The sequence below is a fragment of the Lepisma saccharinum genome, chromosome 2, assembly GCF_977018435.1.
Source record: "Lepisma saccharinum chromosome 2, izLepSacc3.1, whole genome shotgun sequence".
Lineage (NCBI taxonomy): Eukaryota > Metazoa > Arthropoda > Insecta > Zygentoma > Lepismatidae > Lepisma > Lepisma saccharinum.
This window is the reverse complement of record NC_139230.1, coordinates 5,985,799-6,008,436: the sequence shown is the minus strand read 5'-3', so window position 1 is coordinate 6,008,436 and position 22,638 is coordinate 5,985,799. Positions and strand designations below refer to the sequence as shown.

Below are 22,638 nucleotides of genomic sequence, written 5' to 3'. Positions count from 1 at the left end.
TAAAGTTTCCTACCACTTGCATCTGAAGAACGTTTTATCTTTGATCACATCAGGAAGATGCTGCAAATTGGGATTTCCCATGCACATAATCTCGGTTCGAAAACTTTGCTCCCTGTCAAGCTGCATTCCTTTCTTCCCCCAAACTCAACTTCCAGTATAATTGAACTTGCTAGCTGTAGCAGCGATAAGATTAGTCTGTTCCCGCACATCAAGGAAAACAATGGTGTCATTTGTGTTCAGTGATGAATGAATTTTGTTTATCATCATGTGATTTTCAACATGTGTTTGTACACAAATGCAGTAGTGATTATTTTATTTGTTGGACAGCAAGGATATCCTTTAAATACATACAATGAATAAATCACTTGAGATATGCAATTTAGAAATGAAGTAATTTTGTGTTGATGTTCTCTTTTTGGTTGGACAGCTAAGTACTTGTGTATGTGTACAGTATATAAAGGTAAGTAGTTTATCAATTTCTAGCTCTTTTGTATGTTGTTTCCTCTCATAATGAAAAAGTGTGTGCCAATTTTTTTTTCCACCGCTGGTATATACCGCTGATCTAACATTTTATTTACCGCTCTCCTCAGTTTTTATTTACCATAAATTTGTCTCCCTAGCTATGTGGAAATAATAGAAACCATTCATTGCCAATTCCTGCTCGCAAACTCATGGTTAAGAACATGACGTTGTCAAAACCAGCATTATGATAATGATAGGCTAATTCCTGAGTTTCTGGGAAAGGGATGAATGTTGCTGTGGATTTTCTTCTTGTGGTCTTACCCTTCTGTGTCACTGCTGCCTGATGCCGACACTGAAGTGACTTTTTATTGCAAATGACAGAGAATAATGAACAGCAGGACATGTACAGAGCTGCCAAATGAGCATTAAATATATATCTGTATTTGTGTATATTTTAAAGTCACTTGCCTACCCTCCCCAGGTTAATCCAAACGATAAGAATATTGTTTACATTTGTATCTATTTTGCATTCCTTGTGCAAGCTGTATGCTATACGCACCACATACATTTTATTTTACACACTATAACTTTCTCTGGCAGGGACACTTATAATAATACACCAATTTTTTTCGGTGTATCTGCAACACTTTAGCAATGCTTGCGACATTTCCAAATTTTTGCATCGTCTGGTGGTAGAAAGAAGTTCACATAAAATGTCACAGGATATTTTAAGTGATATAATGCTATATGAGAATAATTTAGGAGTATTTGATATCATTAATACTAATGTGATGTGATGAGTTTTGTGACTCAGTAACTAGCCTCTGTTATTTTACCAAAATTAAACAGGTATCGGTTGGAATCGGTTAAGGTATCGGTATTGGCAAATAGTGGTATTGACTCAGCCCTAGCTAAAATTACAGATACAAGAAACCTAACTATGAAATTTCTTCTTGAACCCATAACAACATGTAATAAATTAGATAAAAAAGATAAACTTATGTACTCACTTTTCCTACTTGCGAGTTACACAAAACATCACAATAATAATTTAAAATTTATAAAGATAGCCCAGAAAGTTCTGTTTGATTTTCACCTGACACATTAAAATTCCAAAAAGCATCGTGAAATGGACCTGGCATGTGGAACATAGTCCCCATCAACAACAATGACTTGTCTCCAACAGTCTTCAAGACCATGGATCCCAGTGTGGTAGAACTCTGCAGAACATAAATCAAAGAAGTCAAGTGTGGTTGGCACCTCATTTAGGTCTCAGAACTGTCATCCTCTAAGGTAGTTGTCCAGTGAATGGAACAGATGGTAATTGGATGGGGCAATGTCTGGGAAACAAGGTGGATGCATCAGCGTTTCCCAACCAAAGCAGAGAATGGTGTCACAGGTGACCTTAGCTGTGGCCTCACATTATCCACTAAGTGGAGGACACTTTAGTGATTCGAGAGTGCTAGCGCCATGTTTTTCAGTTTCCCACCCTGCTGAGAGTACACAGTTGCATTGATTGTCTGGCAAGGTGGCAGCAGTTCACAATGCATGATACTCTGAGCAGTCCACCAAATACAGAGCATAAACTTCTTTAGATGTAGCGGTGGTTTCAGTTATTTTGGAACAGGTTCATGTGATGCTAGCCAATGGGCACCTCCAGGAACCCTCGAAATTGGAGCAAACAGAGTCAGCAAGGGCCCTGCAGGCACTTGCTACCTGGTGTTGCAAGGTAACAATTGCTACTTCAGGCCGTAAGGATTTCACGCACTACCTACTGTCAACATAGTCATCTGCTAGTGGCAAGATGGAGGACAGGGGTCACGAGTAGAATAGCTTCAAGGGTATAATGCACAAAGAGATGGTTTCTGATCAAAGTAATTAATGTTTACATAGTTGTAAATATGCTACATAACATAGTTCATAGTTATTGATATAAATGAATGCAAATATATATCTTTGTTAACTTTTCTGGCCCTTCAGTAAAATCTTACGTTCAGTGTGTAAAGCATGGATCATAAGATGATTGTCAACTGTTATCAGCTGAAGCTCCCTGCGACTCAACTCTGCATCCAGGAAATGCCATAAAACACATTCAACTTAGAAACTGCGCTTTGCTCCAATGTTGAGCATTGCTGGAGGCACCCAATGATGACAACACTGTGGAGTATTGTAAATTAATTAATTAGCTTTATTTTACTTTGCTTTCTGTGCCACTTTTGGCTAATTTGCGAGGATGGGGATGAGCGATGACATGATAAAATGACACTGACCCACATCCATGCCCAGGATGGGATTTGAACCTGGGAGCCCTGGCATTGTGATGTGCTAACCACTCCATCACAGGGGCCGGCTGGAGCATCGTAAAGAATCCACTTCTCATCACATGTCACCACTCTGTCCAGAAAGGAATCTTTCTCCAGACATGACAGCAAGGAATCACATGTATCTGCTCGTGTCACTTTCTGTGCTACAGTCAAGCAGATGTAGGTGTTGAATGGTTTCTGCACTGATGTGGAATTATTCTCCCAAGTCATCACATGTTCAATCATTGTTTGCTCCAACAGCCACCTGCAGAGCATTTGTGTCCATTGGTCTTCCAGCACATGGTGCATCTCTGAGGGATTCATCACAGTCCTTCAATCTTTCAAACCACCACTGCACTGTTCCCTCATTCTCCACATCATTGCTGAAAGCCTGGAATATTTTATTTCCACTGGAGTTGAGTTTGTTCCAAGTTTAAACTCACACAGTACAGAGGCCCTTATGGCATTCTCTGGAGTACCTATACTTCACCTGTCCTCGCTGACGTTACGTTCAACTGCAAGAACCATAACCTGCTGGTTGAATGTGTAACTTACATGCCCAACAACAACCGACTACTGACTTATGTGCCTAACCTTGATACTCTCAGTGTGTAGAGCACATAACATCAACAATGTCATAAACTGACAAACTTTCTTGGTTACCTTTATATTAGCTGGATCCAGTTCTGCTACTGAATTCTGGTGCAGATACAGTGTAATGAATATATACAGTGTTTCAAAATAATGTGAACAATTTCAACTCATTATATTTTATTCATAAATTGTCAAAATAAGATACAATTTCACACACATTATTGATTGATTTGGTGTTTTAAGTCCACTTTATGCACAGTAAGGCTAATCGGGACTGGACCTACAGTTTAAAGTGGGATCCGAACCACTATGTGCCTCCACCAGGTATCAAACCTGGAACCCCTTGATTACAAGGTGATGACGAATTTCCCACATACGAGGTGTGGATAGAAAAAAAAAACGGATTGACGTTGCTGTCGATAAACGGCAAGCACGTCAAGGTCAAGCAGTGCATGAGCAGATAATGTGATAATCGACTGTGTGATTGCCCAGAGTGTGCGGTGCTCAGTTCCACTGTAGCTTGTGCACGAAGTGAACAGTACGTCTGTGCTCCGTCGGAAAAATGTTAAATATGAAAGTGGAACAGCATATCAATGTAAAGTTTCTTATGAAACTCGGAAAATCCACCACAGAAACTTATGGTTTGTTGAAGGAAATGTACGGAGACGAGTGTTTGTCATGCATGCAAGTGTTTGAGTGGTTTCAAAGGTTTAGAGAGGGACGAGAAGCGATCGCGGAGGACTCGCATCCTGGACGGCCTTGCACGTCGAAAATGGAATCAAACATTACAAATGTCGGTGAATTGATTCAACATCCGTGGGATTGTGTACGTTAATTGGATACCCGAACGTCAAACAGTCAACCAACGTTATTACATTACGGTGATGACAACCGTTCATGAGCGAGTAAGAAGACGATGACCTGATTTGTGCAAAAGTAAGTCATGGATTCTTCATCAGGACAATGTTCCTGCCACACGGCATTGTAAGTCAAGGCTTTTTTGGCCAAGAATGGGATCCCAGTGTTAGAACATCCAGCGTATTCACCAGATCTCGCTCCGCGTGACCTTTTTTTTTTATTCCCAAAGGTCAAATCAGCAGTGAAAGGAACCAGATTTATGACCGTTGAATCTGTGAAAACAAAAGCGATGGAGGCCATGAACATGGTTTCAGAAAATGATTTCCAGCACTGCTACCAGCAATGGAAGATTCGTATGGAACGGTGTATCGATAGTGCAGGGGATTACTTTGAAGGGGATAATGTTTATAAGGGGGATAATTTTCTATAAGAAAATTATGCTAATTCAATATCACCGATCATTTTCTATAACAAACAAAAAAAAAAAGAGACCATGTCACACTAAGAAAAAAATATTACCTGTACCTGTAGCTGTTGTTTTAAAAGGTTTGATTCTTCTGCTGTCTTCTTAGCATTGGCTTTGGCAAAATCAAGCTCTAGCTGATATTGTGAAACCTGTGCCTCTGCTGTCTTTTTCTTACCTCGTGCTTCTTCTAACAATTCTATACATGAAAAAAAAATACTAATTAGAATAGCATTTCACCATACACATAAAACCTTGATTTATCAGTTCAATGTCTCAACATTATCTAATTGCATTTCTTTGCAAATAAACAAAGAACTATTGCATACATACAGTGAGTGCCAAAACTGGCGAGGGCACGAGCAGTTTACATTCTCTTGGTAGACAAGCCACTACATACATACATACCCAGTGTTGCTTTATTGGGATTAGGATAGTCAAATGTATAAGACAGGAAAATGTGAAATCAAGGGGAGCATAATCAAGGTTCTGATATATTTATATGTACGTGTAAGAATTGACAACCACGTTTCTATGCCTGTCAGTGTGATGATAAACTTAACCAGCATTTCAGAATTTTGTACCTGCCATGTATTCTATCATTATTCACTGGCAAATGCAAAATACCATATTTACTAGAGTACATTACACCCTTGAATAAGCCACACACACGGATTTTAAAAAACAAAATTGGGGGTAGTTTTTTTTAGTCAATGCCATTAATGTACCATATTGAAAAACAGGTCAGTGGAGAAGCTTACATAATACTGCACTGCATATTTAAATGTATTACCTGATACTATTAGAATAAGCACACATAGAAGAGGAAAATAAAGTTTACAGGATCCTTGTTGGGAAATTATTGGTAAGAGCCAAGACGGAGATGGAATGACAAGATTAAGATGAATGAATCTGGAGAGGATTGGATTCATCTTAGCAAGCATAGGAACAGATGGAAGGCTTCTGCTGTTGTAATAACAATTCAGGTCCAGGAATACCAGAGAGAGAGTTAGTTAATTAGCATTAGTCAATGCCACTACTGGTCTTTTATTTTTGGGGTGGAAGTTTTCTGTTGGTAAGTTGTGAAAAATCAGTTTCACACCTACTGGTTCATTAAATAACACTTTGTTTGTTCTTTTCATCAACTAGTATCAGAAGGTATTTCAAATTAAAGGAAGGTTGATCTGTCTTGGTTATTTGTGACAGGAAATAACAAGTGTATTTTCCCCAAATGTATCATGCAGTTCACAATGTAGAATTTTATCTTCAAACAAATGGAGGTTGCTAAAACAAAATGTTTACTTTATGAACTCATATTATCTCTCATAAATTCTTATGCTGCATACAGTGCACCTGCACAGCAAGATGAGAAAGAAACTAGTACAATGATTTGCATCTGGCAGAGAAACTTGACGTGGCTCAACTGAGCAGATATAAACATTACTCTGCCAGTTTCTTTGCTCTTCCAATTACACACACCTCAAGGGATCCCAGGTTCAATCTCCAGTCAAGATCCACTGCACAGTGGTTCAGATCCCAATTTAAACTGTAGATCCAGTCTTAGTTAGCTTGTATAAGCACAAAGTGGACTTCACAAAACTGAACAAAACACCATGACAGTATATCTTGCCCTCCATGATTGAGCATAACAGGTTGCATATGTATAAGGATATATGAGTTTAAAGCTTGGTTAAGGGTTCTATACCCTCATTTTCCACCACATGTTAGCAAAAAAAAAAAAAAAAAAGTGCATAGGTACTCAAGTAAATAGGTATACAATTTTGACTGTTTTACAAAATTCTAAAATGTATTTGATACAAAGTTGTATTTATATAAAAATAAAAATGAATTGTTTCTGCATTTTAATTATTGTTTTACTTAAATGTAGTACACAACCTACCACTTTTCTTCATCACTTATTACAGTTTGTCTCATGTTGTAATGGAAAAATATCTGACAACACTATGAAACAGACCTAATGGAGCATTGCGTAAGCTAAATTTTGAATAATTTAACTTAACTATTATGTCACATTAATTAGAGATAGTTAAGCATGAGCCGTGCAACTAATCCATATGCAAGCACATACAGTAGACTCTATTTAATTCAAACTCCAAGTGGACAGAAAAAAAAAAAATATCCAAAATTCAAATTAACAAAAACATCACATCATTAAAAATCATTTCAATGGGAATAAACTTCTGTTCGAATTATCCAAGTTTGAATTAAAAAGTGTCCACTGTATTTCATCCTTATTTTTAAAATTAACAGAAAAATCTTCCATGGCAGAGTAAGTATAGTCCCCAAAAAGCACATCATATCGTTAAAACTATAAACTAGGCAAAGTAAGCACAATAGAGCATGCAAACGAACAAAACAATGAAACAAAATTAAGAGATTCCTTGCAAAGGCCATGTATTAGGCAAAATTAAAAACAAACATCATATACATGTATTTTTAGAAGGGAAAGCTGATGAAGCAGTAAACCAAAACCAAAAGTCAAACCTTTCAAAATTATCACCATGCAAATGTATTGCTCAACATATAATTCCATCATACGACGATCTTCTAAAAAAACAACAAATACAACAGACATTAATACACACAAGCTACCAGACATTCAACATTACACAAGAAACTACAGCACAACTAGTATACTACACATATGCACAAACATTAATCATGCAAGTTAATCACATGCGCAGACTACAAGATACTTAAAAGAAAAATTATCTCTTGTTACATTTAATTCATGTAACCAATGTAGTATTTGTTAACAGATGCTGCAAGATTGTAGTAGAGAAACTAACATTAGGTACACATTGAAAACTTAAAACTAGAAATTCACCAAATTTTGTCATGCATCATAGACAGAATATGTACCTCTTAATATGAAAAGAACATTACCTTTACTTTTCAGACTGTTTACAACTTTCATCAGAAGATCAAAAATACAAAATAATACAAATATATAATCAAATGGGTGATGTGTAGTGCAATATTTCCTTTTCCAAAATGAAATCTTTAATGGCAAAAATTACAAATATCAGAAATTACTGATATGGCGAATATTTGCAATACTCCATTTGAAGTCCTATTAAATGGGTCACTGACAGCATCAGACAGCCTTGCATCACTTCGCAATCCAACACAGAGTCATTCGTTTGTGAGTATGCAGAGGAATGGTGATGTGTGATCGAATTTCATATGAAAGAGGGCCTGACACTGGCTAGAATTCACAGATGGCTTTGCAAACAAGAGTAGTAAAGACAGACATACACATCTTCAACAGAGGAGCACTTCAAAGTGTCCCATTCATCAATGGCAGTCACTAAGGCAAATGTTCAATACATTGAAAGAATTATTTGCAATGAGTGGGTTTCTATCTGTGAAATGGGTTGTGTAAATTGGATGATTCTGCGAGATACAGCAATTAATTATAAATCAGGTAATGGTTTGTGTCAAAAAGCTTATCTATCACTACACTCCAGAGGGGAAATGTTCCAGTTCGACAAGGACTTGCTGAAAACTAGAAAAATAAAGACCAAAGAATCAGCAGCAAGATGTTATCTAACATCTTCTGAGATTGCCAGCAACTTATTTATGCACATTTCTTCCACACATTGTCACAGTAAAGACAGAATACTACTGCAATTTATAAACGACAAAAGTGAACACTAGCTTCATAGATAAAAGAACTAAGAAGCTGAACAAATGTGTGTTCATTCATGACAATGTCCATCCCAATTCCAGTTCACCATCCACCTTATAACCTAAATCTGTCACTTCAAAACCATGTCAATGAACTCCTGAAAGTGCTTTTAGGCAGATAGTGCAATTTTCCTGTTTGATGACTAATTAATTGAGGACAAATCATTTGTATCATTCTCTTCTATTCTTTGGTTGTATCTATTATGATGCTTACTTCTTTTGATTTACATGTGATGTTAAAATTTCATTTGTAGAGAAAGAAAATGAGTGTTTCACATGCAAATTCTTGAAAGAAGCTGGCAACAACTATCTAAATACTACAAAATCAAAAAAAATACTACAGAGAATCAACAATGATACAAACTGTAGGTCTTGTTGCAATTCATCAAAACTAAACAGTTTCATACATTCAAATGAATTGGACATTTTAATAGGACATGTACCATTTGATCATTACCAATACCTACCTTTCAATTTCTTAATTTCTGCTTTTAATTTATTTGCATGATTTGCTCCTTGTTGCCCAACACTGTTATAGACTCCAGTTGAAACAGCACTAGACTGAACATCAACCTGTTAAAAAAAATATAGAATTTTAACTTGAAAATCATTGTAATAAGATTGTAAACTGTCATTTACAATTGGCAACAACAGAAAACTAATGCAACATTTGATTCAAATCAAAATTGTCAAAACATCATAACAACATACATGCATGTGTATATCTGTGTATGCATATGTGTGTGTGTGTGTGTGTGTGTGTGTATATACACTTTGTAAAGAAAAAATAGCAACACTTCATTATTTTTAGTTTTCGGCATTTCACTCTTGCATTTTCAGTTGTTTTATTGATTACATTCAACTTGATGATTTAATTTCTTAACTGTTAAATAAAATATATTTATTTTAAGCCATGGTTAAGTGAATATAGCACTTGGCAAAACTAATAACAAAATTAAAGTATATAATGCTTGTTGAACATAGGCGCAGAAAAACAATTCTGCAAGTATATAGACTGATCAAAGATTCTACATGTATCATGGCATACCAATTTGTAATGATAGTATATGAATACATAGACTAATACCAAGTGTGGCCATCCCTGGTCTTCCTAAGTGGTTCCAACCTTCGACGCATGCTACGAATGAGATGTTGACAATATGTGGCATCAATTTCATGAAACTAAGCATATAGCCTACAATTGCTTCCATGAGTTAGTGTTTTGGCTTGTAGTTCTGGTTACCTAGTCTATTGCACAATAGCCGACAAGCTCTCTGTGGGGTTTATGTCTGGAGAGTTGGGTGGCTACCAATGTCTTTGAATGTATTCATATCTCGAAACCATTATTCACCAGCTGTGCACGGTGACAGGTCGCATTATCATCCAAAAAAATAAAGTAATACAAATTCTGCCTGAATTGTATTGTACAGTTTTTAGAACTTTCCGGTTCAGGATTTGCAGATATTCATCAGTGTTAACAGTTCTTGTACAGATATGCATCCTGCCAATGCCTTTCACAGAAAAACTCACCCATATCATAACACTGCCACAACATTTTTGTCTCTCAGAAATGCAAGAATTTTGAAGATCTTCTGTCCACATCCACAATTTCATTGAGCTCTCATTTCCCAGCATTTTAAATCGCTTCTAGTCTGAAAATATCACATGTTCCGAGTCTGTACCATTCCATAAACCAAAACGTCTGACAAATTCATGCCTAGATTTCTTATGTGCTTCAGTAAGTCGGGGATTTTTACAAGAAACTTTTAAGAAACACGCCGTTCCTTTAGTCAGGACATTACACAAGTATGGCTAAGGATAACTCCTACCTCGTTTTGAAATCTAATTGCAATTTTATTTGGCGTAAACTCATTCCTCTGTTCTTTAGTGCCATGTCCTTTATCTTACAATCCATTTGAGTTGCCTTTTTCTTTATGCCACAGTGTCTTCTCGGTGATGATATTCCATGTTGTTCTTGCTTTCCAGCTGTATAAATTTATTCATATGAAGTTGTCACCCAATCAAGAGAATGAGAATGAGAATGACCATCCCTATGTAAAGCAAGGAACATTCCTGGCTTATGTGGGGAAATGACAGATTTTCTACTGATGTTTTTCTAGAAAACCTGTTCTAAATGCACTCCTCACCACCAAAACACTCCCAAATAATAATAACTTAACCAAATTGTCAATAATAAACACAGTTTGCAAATTAGAACACATTACAAGCTCCAATAGTAACAAGCAAATTTTGAACTACTGTCAATAGGACTGCGTTAATTGATTACAAAGCACTCTAGCGTAAATTCCAATCACTAGGCAAACAAAAGAATATCACTCCACAAAACTCGGAATACCAGACAAATGCTTCAATCGATTTCAAGTTGTGCAGGAAAGATAAATAAGAGAGAATCCAAAACATTTCAACATTCATAATATGAATACAGTGTATGTAGAGTGTATATATGTTAGGCGTGCAGAAAGGTGTGTGTATGAATATATAGGGACTGAAATGGTAGGAAAGTATCAATATAAAATTTACCGATACAATATCCAATATTCTACTGATCCAATATAAAACTGAAAATGTTCCTTGAATGGGCAATTCACCACTTTCATTGCTCTAAATAACATGGTGACTAATGGTTTTCACTTTGAAAAAGGAACTGTGTATTTAGATATTTACTTTACAAAACCAGAATATGAATATAATTATTTAAAATGCTAACAAGTTACAGGATATTTATGGTAAAATTATCAGTAATTTTACTAAGAAACCAATACAGAGATATTCCAGCTAATACTGGAACAGTACCAATTAATCTATCCCATCCTTAACCCTATGCACCCCCTGTAGTGATTATCATTACAGAGAGGCTCAACAGATTGCTATCATTGGTGTGCCAATCACTTTGAAACAGACACTGAACACATCCCTGACACAGCCATAGATTTACACAATCTCAATTTTTGATCCTGCTCTGTGCTGGTACCAGTGAAGTTGGACACAATATAAATACTGTATGATAATAAGGATGATCTCTGTGTTTGGCTCTCATTCGGTTTACATTTCTATACTTTCACATGAAACTTTTTTTTTTTTTTTTTTTTAAGTTTGTTTTCATTTTTTAATGAATTGGATCCACAGGATAACAGTAACTCATGACATGCAATCAGAAGAAGATAAATTCTGGGTATATCTCAAGAATGCTTTGTATGTGCCAACCCTACCAAAAGATTTGCCAGTTACCACAATGATGAGTCTGCTGATTGTACTAACTACAATGTTTAAGAGATTTTCAATGATGGAATTGGCTGTTACAGCACTGGCGTTAGAAGAAAATAAAAAATAAAAATAAATGTGAAAGTGGAGAACGTTTATTTGCACTTACAATGTGCAAAACTGCAAATGATAACAATGGTAAACACTACTTCATTGGTCTATGTTTGGTATGAAAATATTAGGGCTCATTGTTTCATATCGACATTGTTGATCATTTCTTTTATTTGAAAGTTTCAGACACAAGATGTGACAAATATACTACAGGTTGTAAGGTTTCAAGGACCCAATTGTTATGCACATCGTACGTGCATGTGCCCATGCTAATTCAGAATGCCCAAGTGAGAAAGATGGGGTGTGGGGGGGAAAAAATAAAAATATGGAGTTTGCCCCCTCTTTCCCCACTCTTATGGGAAAGGACGTGGATGTTAGCCTTCTTTTCATAGAATGGACCTTTGGCAACGAAATGAAACTTGTTTCATGTTCCTGGCTGTCATACAAGATGAAATATGAGGCAATATGTGGAACTCTGCTTTTTTACAAAAAAAATGCTAATTTGCATAGTGCACATGAAATTATTATAACTCCTAGACTATTCGACCTACGTACCTCAGACAACAACTTTTGTTTGGAAGCTAAAACATCAAGGCATTCAACCCATGTACAATTCAGAATGCCCAAGTGAGAAAGCTGGGGTGATTTTCTTGCCTTACGGCGTGTCCCAGAAATCTGCCTTGTTTGGTTGTGGCGTCACGTGTGACGGACCACTTGAATTTTAGCTTTGTCTATTTTTAGCCTCTCTTCGAGCCAAAAGATGCATTCCAGTCTTTTCGACACACCTCCTTGGTCGCTTGGAAGCTTCAGACAAAAGCTAGGATCACTCTTATCACTAGGGCTCCAATTTTTAGGTAAATAAATATTTTTTCTGCGAGTAGATATGACCTCGTAAGTGAGTTACAAATTCTGATCATAGTAACTGGAGCCTATATATCAAATTTTATTTCACATAAAAAAACATATTTTCCATTTTTTTTATGTAAATAATATTTCTCAATATTCGCTCATAAATGCATAAAATGAATGTTTTGTCTCAAAAATTTCACATAAAATTTCGTATCTACTTAAATTTTCTTATCTTTTTAAGATTTCCCAGAAAAAAATCGAAAGGTTTTTTTTTTTATATAGTCGCTGTATTTATTTTCTCATCTTATAGAGGGAAAAATTTCTGCAAGACCTGGCAACAGTATCCAGTCTGGATGTAACGAATTGTCCATACTGAGAGGTAAAACGTAAGCTCAACGTTCAGTAGTGGACAGATTGTTCCACAGTATTTGCTTGGCGTGGTATTGCGTGGGAGAAGCACTAGTGTGTTTCGTTCGAAAGGTGCAAGTTTTCTGTAAGTGTGTGCGTGTTTGAAAATGCCGAAAGTGAAATCTGCACCAAGCTATCGTTTGCAGCAATATGTTGCAGAATTCAAGAACACATTTACCACTGATGGAAAGCTACTCTTTTGTCAGCCCTGTGGAAAAGCCATAACAGCAGAACAGCGATCTCAAGTAACCCAACATGTGAATGGCAGTAAACATATTGCTGCAGCTGTGCGTGTGAAAAGCAAACAATCCCTTATTGGTGACCCCATCCCAAGTTCGTCTCAAGAACCATCCAAGTTTTCTCGTTATTGTGCGGATTTGTGTATGGCTTTTGTTTCTGCTGACATACCGCTTTATAAGGTGAATCATCCTCAGCTGCGAAATTTTTTAGGCAGATACACAAACATCGACACCCCAGATGAGTCTACTTTAAGGAAATGTTACCTCCCAAAGTGTTACGAAGAAACGATGCAGAAAATTCGTGATATCTGTGAGAATGAAAAAATCTGGGTCAGCATAGATGAAAGTACGGACTCAAGTGGTAGGAAAGTGGGAAATGTAGTTGTTGGGTTATTGAAAAATGATGAAACAATTTCAAGTAAATCTTTTCTTTTAACGTGCCAAGAACTGTGTGCCACAAATCATGTTACAATTGCTAGATTGTTCAATGAAGCCATGCAGATATTGTGGCCAAGTGGGGTGAAGTTCGACAATGTTTTACTTTTGCTCACAGATGCTGCAGCATATATGAAGAAAGCAGCAGAAGGTTTTGCAGTCAGTTATCCTAAAATGACTCATGTTACGTGCATTGTTCATGGATTGCATAGGGTATGTGAAGAAATCAGAAATGTATATCCTAATGTACATAAATTGGTTTCGAATGGAAAAAAGGTGTTTGTGAAATTGCCAACAAGAGTTGAAATCTTCAAAAAGGAAAATCCCCAAACACCGTTGCCACCCACACCTGTAGTTATGCGGTGGGGAACATGGCTTAATGCTGTTGCATACTATGCAGAAAATTTTGAAGAATTTTCATCTGTTGTTAATGGACTGAATAAAGATGATGCTTCTTCAATTGAAATTCTTCAAGGTATGTTGAGTGACTCTACATTAAGAAATGACCTGGCTTATATTTCTGCAAATTTGAGTTTCCTATGTAATATGATCAAGAAACTAGAAGCAACGGACATTCCTTTGTCAGAAGCAGTTAAAGAAGTTCGTGAAGTGGAGAGCAAGCTCGAATGTATTGGACGGTGAACAGGAAGACAATATTGGATATTTAAGTGTGAGTGAAATATCATGCCTTAAGTATGTGAGGTTGACTTCATGTGATGTAGAACGAACATTTTCGCAGTATAAGACATTGTTTCGAGACAATCTTCAGTCCTTTGTAATGGACAATTTGAAGATGACAGTTGTGGTGTATTGTAATTCACCATTTTTTAGCAAAACATGCTAATTTCATCTGGTGAGTAGAGCTGTTTTAAGCAGAAATTTTCAACATTTTTAGCACATAAAAATGCATATTTTCCATGTTTAAGTACATAAAGTGTAAATATTTTCTATATTTTGAGCATATAAAAAATAAATATTTTTCTGATTTTTAGAACCTAAAAATCCGAGCCCTACTTATCACCGACAAGTCACATTTCACGTCCTGCACCGCGAGAAAAACAAGGTCATAAACTGCACATGTTTATAGTTTCCCTGTCAAAGCACGCTTCAAAAACGTGACCTTGATGTGTCGTAAGAGGGAAGTTTGCATTCACAGGAGGATTATAAAACCTTTACAGATGGTTTTGTCAGGGTTTCCACCCTAACATGAAAGTATCAACCTGCTAAAAGTATGTGAATTTTATTTTAAGCTGCATGTTACATATATGTGACAAATTACGTCAACACCCTTATGTTTGTTGTTGCATATATGCAACATATTCCGAGTAGAGGTTAAGGATTTAAATTGATGCAACAGCTTGGAAAAAAGTCATAACAACTAGTACTTATGATCATTGAAATTTTTTAGACCACCATGAAAAAATTAAAAAAAAAAAAAACATTTAAGACCCACGCACATGAACTTCCCCAAGGACATAGAAGGCAGCAGAAGACTTCCTGCTACTCCTAAAATCTGCAAATAGACCAGTCTTCCCCTGTCCCCCTGCATGCCATCTCCCCTCACTTGGGGAACTTCTCATGAGCTGACAGCTGTACTTGTTCTAACAATTGCATATTGCTAATATAACTGAAATTATAGATATGGAATATTGTCCTGTGTGTGGCAAGAACTCGATTATGGTGTGAACATATGTTGCATGAAGAAATTTTTAAGGTTTCCTGTTCATTGATGCCTCATACATTCATGTCTTATCCTGTGTTAATACTTACTTGTTCATGGTTATACTCCATATTATTTTTTATATTTGTATTCCAATCTTCAGACTCATTTTGTACTTTGTGAAGTTCATTTTCTAATCCCTCTATTCGTTCTTGAAGCTGCCGAGTCAACTCAGAACTACTGTCTTCTTGTGACCTTGATTCCTCCAATTGTACTAAAAAGAAAAATGACATGTAGAATACATTTTTTAGCTTGCTCATAAGCTATATGTAGTACTCTATCATATCATAAATGACTGAAGTTTCATATTATATATAATATTTGCATGATAGTATCTAATGAGCTGCCAAATGTTTTCAATCTTCCCTGGAAATCAAACTTTCTTCCCTAATGAGATCTTGCATAACATTACATGTTAATAAAATTTCAAACAATGTAATATAAATAAGAAACACTTGAAAAGCTCTTTCACTGGAAAACTTACAAAATTTGAATTGTTGTTTTTAAGTCCACTTTATGCACAGATAGGCTAATCGGGACTAGACCTACAATTTAATGTGGGATCTGAACCACTGTGCAATGTGCCTCAACTGAGTATTGAACTTGAGACACGGAAAACTGACATGTACCTTTAAGAGCAGGAATAAGTGTTCCTGAGATATTCGTCCCTTTAGTGTTGAAATTTTCACTTGATTTGTCTGCTGCTACAACATAACCAGTTATACCAACTTGCATTTCCTTGCTATTTTGGCTATATAATGTAGATTTTCTAACAATTTTGGGTTAATCATGATAGAGGGATGAAGGATCATCACACAAAATACATGAAACAACAAACAAAATGAAAAACCAATACCCAGGCCAAGACTAGAGTTTTGAAATTTTAGCAATGGGATAGTAACTCGAACACAACCCACTTGACTACATAGGCAGACCAGTTTCACCATCACAAAATTTAAGAACAGAGTATAACCTGGATGAACTTAATTTGGTGGTTTCTGTATTAACATACAGAAAAATTTGCTGGTCCTCCAGCACCTTCCAATTATTAATCCATGCTTCTTGCTGGCTCCCATACACTAATCTCCATTGTCCTCTTGCTTTGCTAATCTCGATTCTCCCCTTGCTTCCCATTGCAACACCTTGGGGAAGTCAATTTGTATCAATCTGTAACATGACCTGAGGCAAAGACCAACAGAGAAAACTGATGCATAAGGTTGTTGTTGTTGTTTCAAGCTTTGCTGATTACTGGGCTCAATTTTGTTGAATTTCATGTAATTTCACTGTCAGAAGCAGGAGTTATTTTCACTTTTCAGGAGTCATAAATGCCAGTTTTGTCTGGATATCCCATGAGCAGTTTAGGTATTAGGTTGCCTCCTTTCTAATGAGTCTTGGAAGGCTGGAACTACTTTCAAGGGGGAAGTGGTATTTAGCAGGGGGTGATTTAGATGATCAACCTTGAGGTAATGTTAACAAACACACAACGGATATCCTGATGCCGCAGTGGTTCAATATCGTTTACCGGAACGTTGAAACATTTATATAGGAATGATGGAACGTACTGTCATCCTCATCTTCACGATTAGTCAAACGTAGCATTCATTCGCTGTTCATATTTTCCGTCCTTAAATTCTAATGTGTGTTTTATCTAACAATGGATTAAATTAAATACCAAACATTATCAAGAAGCAATTCTCAAAAACATTATACTAAAATATTAACATTATAATAAGTGTCCTTGCATAGCCATTTCAGTCTTCAAACTGCTTCCAACACGGCTCCTGCTTGCTTTTCAATAAAATCTAAGTTATGTGAAGTTCAATTTACAGTGCTAGCATGTCTCACTGCTACACAAAAAATCCTATAGGAGTTAATTTTTCCTGGAGGTCTGAGACTCACCAAAACCCATATAGTACTGACTATCCTCATCGTTGCGATGTAAAATGAAACATGAGTGTCTGTGTTGTAAGTAGAAGAGCTAGAAAATCGCATGTCACGGCTTTTCATGTTATCTGTAAAAAGCATAACAAGAGCGAGGATCATGTCTGAAATAAACTTGTAAAGAGCGAGGCTTGCAGCATGAAGCTTCGAGGATGCCAGTTCCAAATTAGCTCCATATTAACCAAACTAATTCTCTTGCCTTCTTAAACCCGAAGGTTTAGCAACAAAAGTCTTCCATCTCTCACTTTTGTATTTAATTCTGTGCAAATCACATGCCTGGAAGCTTGCGTGTATCACCCTCACTGTTTATCCAGCTTTTGACCTTAACTATTGATCATGCATTTTTATTGAATGTTTCCCATGTTAACACAAAATATATATTTTTTTCTTGGATTAATTTTAACTATGAAGAAAGAGTAGAGAGAGAGAGAGAGAGAAAAAAAAAGAGAGAATACCATAACAAATATCTTCTAAAATTTTAAAATATATCCTACCATATTCTACATATTCAACAAATTCATTTGATTACAATGCAACAACATTTTATTATTACATCATATGTTTCAATATTTTCATAGTCATCCAAACGTTTGACAAAACATTTTTTAGTTACGGAGATAAAAAGATAAAAAAAGAGTAGTTGAATAATTTCGAGAAGTATTTCTTAATAGGGGACAGTGTTTTTTTTATTTTTTTATTTCTTTCTTTCGTGTAACCACTATGTTATCGATGGGAACAAGGCAAGACCAACATTACCACTATGTTATTGTGTTGAAGGGGATTTTTCCATTATCAATTGTGTCCACACACAAAACTTAGCGCCTGTCTTCATCCATACCTAGATCAAAAAATTCGAACCATGTCTCAGCCTATTATGACTTATTTAATTATTTACACTTGTGCTTGTATTTGCTCTCTTCGGGTTTAAGAAGTCTAGAGAGTTAGTTAGTTAGTTAGTTGTTTCCCTCTGCACTATTTGAATTTTGAATCATCACATGTTAGTTATAAACGCATCGTTGATATTCTGTCAGATTATATATGTGTTTGGGTTGAAGCTTCGTATCTGCCTGCAACATTTATTTTCTTCTTTTTCTTGTTACCTGCTTTCTATATAAAATATTAGAAACAACACATTTCCATTAACAGTATTTCATGTTATGCAAAACATTTAAGTTTATACACCATCAGAGGTGTGATTGCAACAACGTTACCACTACGTCATCCGACAAAAGGCCAGAATCGGTATTGTTATATTTTATTGCTTAGTAACATAATAACTTAAGCCCTCAGAGTCGTAAACCAACAAAAGTACACCTCTGTTAACTGCCTTGTGTGGGGGGAGGGGGGACAATTGTAGCTGTTGGAGCAATACACTTTGAAGTTTTGTTTTCTAAGTGTCACACATCAATTTCATCATAATTATCATTATTCATCCTCATCTTTGCCATTAGCCAAAATTGCCTCTTCTTTTTACAAATTTTCGTACTGATATCCGTACACCCTGGGCCTTAGCAGATTAACAGAAATCGTCTGAAGTTTGAACTCGTGACCCCCCCCCCCCAATACTGTTGCAAGCTTATTTGTGATTGTTCTCCTCAATTATTCAAAGTACCTCACTTTCATATTCAAATACACACAAGTGAAGGGGGTTCATATCACATTAGTGATTTTAAATTGTATTCTTGGGGCCATACACACACTTTCTAACATTGTTGCCTGATATTAAAATAAGCGAAACACACTGCTATGCTTAATAAAAAGAAACATCCATTCATTGCCAGATTGTATAACTGTATAGGTCGAGGTTCATAAGCCTTGTCCATCTCATTCCAGGGACTAAATATTTTGTATACAGTTTATAGTGGCATCCTATTCCTTCATCAGATATCAAACTCGAGAAACTTACAAGACAACACAGGTTATAACTCATTATTAGGTCTGTTAAAAAAAATCGTCAGTCCATATGAGAATTCTTGCTGTGAAATTTTTATGCTGTTTAACCTAACAGGATTTGAATCCCTGAAGGAGCCAAGAACTGAGCTTTTGCATTCCACATTAGCAAAACCTTTATATTTATAATTTACTAATCGGGAAATTCCCCTTAACCAAACAAACAGCACATTCACATGACTTCGCCACAGGGAAGGGGGGCATGATATTCCTGAGCTAGTATTATTGATGTAACATTCTTAACAGGTTAATGCCCACACATAGCTGTAAGTGCATCAATCTCTACGCACACACTTAGGAATGTTTGGAATGCAAAAGAACTCTCCTGACAAAACAAGTAATCGGGAAATTCCCTTTAGCCAACCAATCGGCTCAAATCACATAACCCTCTCTCTCTTTTTTATAGAGAAAATTATTATCGACAGTATTATCGATGTAACATTCTTAACAGGTCAATGCCATCATGTTTACTCACATACATAAGCACATCAATCTCTACACACACACACACACACATACACACAGAAATGTTTGGAATGGAAAGAATTCTCAGGAAATTCCCCTTAGCCAAGCAAGTTACATGCCCCTCTCTCTCTTCTTTTATAGAGAAAAGAAGGTCATGACATTCCCAAGCTAGTATTATTGATGTGACATTCTTAACAGGTTGACGTCACGTCAATCTCTACACACACACACGCACACACACTCGGGGAATGTTTGGAATGCAAAACTATTGATTTGTCTGAGTAAAACAACTAGGTTACATGATAATTCTTGCCAACATTTCTGTTAGTATTCAATTTGGTTAAAGTTACTGGTTAAGGAAAAAATTATAAATGGACCGAATGTATACTGGGGTATTATGCAAAATTTTCTTAAATTGACTCATGAGAGTCAATTATTTTTTACATTTAAAAAAGTAATGGATTTCGCTTTAGTTATTTTTAAAAAAAGTGAAATTTTAAAAATTGGATGTCATAGGGGGAAATTTTCTAAATCTTAGAATTTTTATACAATAAAATTGGAATTTAAGCTCTTGCGTAAAACACATTTTCAGTTTTTTACACTTGGAAAATCAGCTAAAATCATGATTTTCAGTTAAATTACACTAAGAGAGCTCACTATGAAATTGTTAGATTTTGGGGGGGGGGGGTGATCGGTTGTACTATCTCTATGACTACTAACTTTCTCGGGGAAAAATACAAAATGCACAATCAAGTCAAAATTCAATCTGTGTGAAAAACCACCTTCAAAATAAAATAATTGTAGCTATTACGATAAAATTTTCATCTATGTTATTTATACAGAATTTCCGGAGACAACAAGTAACATCTGATCACATCAAAACTCAATCTGATCGATTAGTGTGTATACTTAGTCTGTTACTATTTTTTGTTTTGGTATTTATATATAATTTTTTGGGGCTCAAATCAAAAACGATATACTTAATAAAACTATATACTTAAAAAAAACTGGAAAAACCCACAGGTGTCTGTCAAGTAAACCGAAGTGAACCGGAAGTGGACCGGAAGTAAACCAGAAGTGGACTGGAAGTAGACCGGAAGTAGACCGGAAGTGGACCAGAAGTAAATATGTGTGGGTGTGGGTGTGGGTGGGTGTTATGTAATTTAACTTGAAAGAAATTATGACACTCGTACCAAGTACGAGATGAAAAATCACAGAGTTGCAATACTATAAAATCGATAAAAACATCGTCAAAATAGGTTTTCCATTGTGCTTAAATTAATAAAAATAATAGGCCTCGTACCAAGTACTATTTTGAAGGAATCCAATCCCTCTACTTTCTACATTGTGTATTATTCTGAGAGTAACAATTATATAATTTTGGAGAGCTGCGGTAACTCAGTCGTTAGGGCATCTGACTACCATGAGAGAGACCAGGGTTTGATCTATGGCAGGAGAGAACTGTGAGTTTTTCCACCTGTTCAAGTGGCTCCGGCATCCACCCAGCATCATATAAAGTGGGTACCTGCAGGAAACTCGGGAGTGTAAGGGCAGGCAGGAGCATGGTGCTGATCACATCACTCCCACCTTCGGTCATGATCATGAGTGTGTGGTGCCATAACTCCACACCCCCTATACGCCTTCATGGAGTGGTGCAAAGCACAGTGGAGCACTTTACTTGACTTTTTTTACTATTTGAGCAAATGTCAGTCTTTAGTTGCATAGTTTGGCAATCACAGTTCTACACAGTAATGTTTAAATATTCAGGAATAGCTTACTTTATAATGTTACTTACCATGCAGTTCATCTACACGTGCATAGCTTTCTTTCAATTCTTCTTCAGACTTTTTCAGTTGAACTCTAAGATTTTCAATTTCCTCCTGAGTATGTTGTAATGCCTCTTTAACATTATCCTGCAGGTCAGGATCAATTCTTTCTAGGATGATATCTACTTGCGTACCTAAACAAAAAATAACAACTAAATAAAAGTACATACATAATCATCATATACAAAATTAGATCCTCATTTACTGAATAGAGAGAAATTCAGTTTCAATACTTTATTTTAAACTTTTCTTAGATTTAATGCTATTTCAAGGTAAAACACACAACAGATTTTTATACACATTAAGCTTTTAGAAATCTGATTCTTCTTCAGAATTACAAAGGCATCCTCCAGCCATCCAATTACATATTTGTAGATATCATGGAAGGATCACTGGAGAACTCCATGTGCAGAATTATTTTAATTTAGTGAAGTCATTCCCAAACTAAAACATGTTTTGCTTATTCCACTGCCAACAAGGTTGTTGGGGAAAGAAACAATTGATAATTCTTCCAATGTAATAATAATAATAATAATAATAATAATAATAATAATAATAATAATAGTAGTAGTAGTCGTAGTAGTAGTCGTAGTAGTAGTCGTAGTAGTAGTCGTCGTAGTCGTAGTAGTAGTCGTAGTAGTAGTCATCGTAGTCGTAGTAGTAGTCGTCGTAGTCGTAGTAGTAGTCGTCGTAGTCGTAGTAGTAGTAGTCGTCGTAGTCGTAGTCGTAGTCGTCGTCGTCGTCGTCCTCGTCCTCGTCCTCGTCGTCGTTGTCGTCCTCGTCATCCTCGTCGTCGTCCTCGTCGTCCACGTCGTCGTCGTCGTCGTCGTCGTCCTCGTCGTCGTCGTCGTCGTTGTCCTCGTCGTCGTCGTCGTCGTCCTCATCGTCCTCGTCGTCGTCCTCGTCGTCGTCGTCGTCGTCCTCGTCCTCATCCTCCTCCTCGTCCTCCTCCTCGTCGTCGTCGTCGTCGTCCATGCAAGGTAATTCAACTGCCCATTCCTACAACCACAACAATGATGATGATGATGATTGCAGAGTTGTCCACCATGACCTCGAACTTCCCATAAAAGTCACTATCACT

The 22,638-nt window shown here is 36.4% G+C and overlaps 1 protein-coding gene across 7 annotated transcripts in view; it reads right to left on the bottom strand.

Moving 5' to 3' along the window:
- LOC145983893 (uncharacterized) overlaps positions 1-22,638 on the bottom strand; it is a 159,310-nt gene that overhangs the window by 36,203 nt on the left and 100,469 nt on the right. For 6 of the 7 annotated variants that reach the window (XR_014441271.1, XR_014441272.1, XM_083116992.1 and 3 more), the window contains exons 11-14: positions 21,527-21,691; positions 15,426-15,589; positions 8,859-8,964; positions 4,743-4,879 (exon numbers count right to left, since the gene is read on the bottom strand). Coding sequence is in view for 5 of the 7 variants with exons in the window: in XM_083116992.1 (XP_082973118.1) it covers positions 4,743-4,879; positions 8,859-8,964; positions 15,426-15,589; positions 21,527-21,691 (572 nt within the window). In the remaining 2 variants the exon portion in view is untranslated. Of the gene's footprint in view, positions 1-4,736; positions 4,880-8,858; positions 8,965-15,425; positions 15,590-21,526; positions 21,692-22,638 lie in introns of all 7 variants that reach the window. The other variant, XM_083116993.1, reaches the window with a different exon arrangement.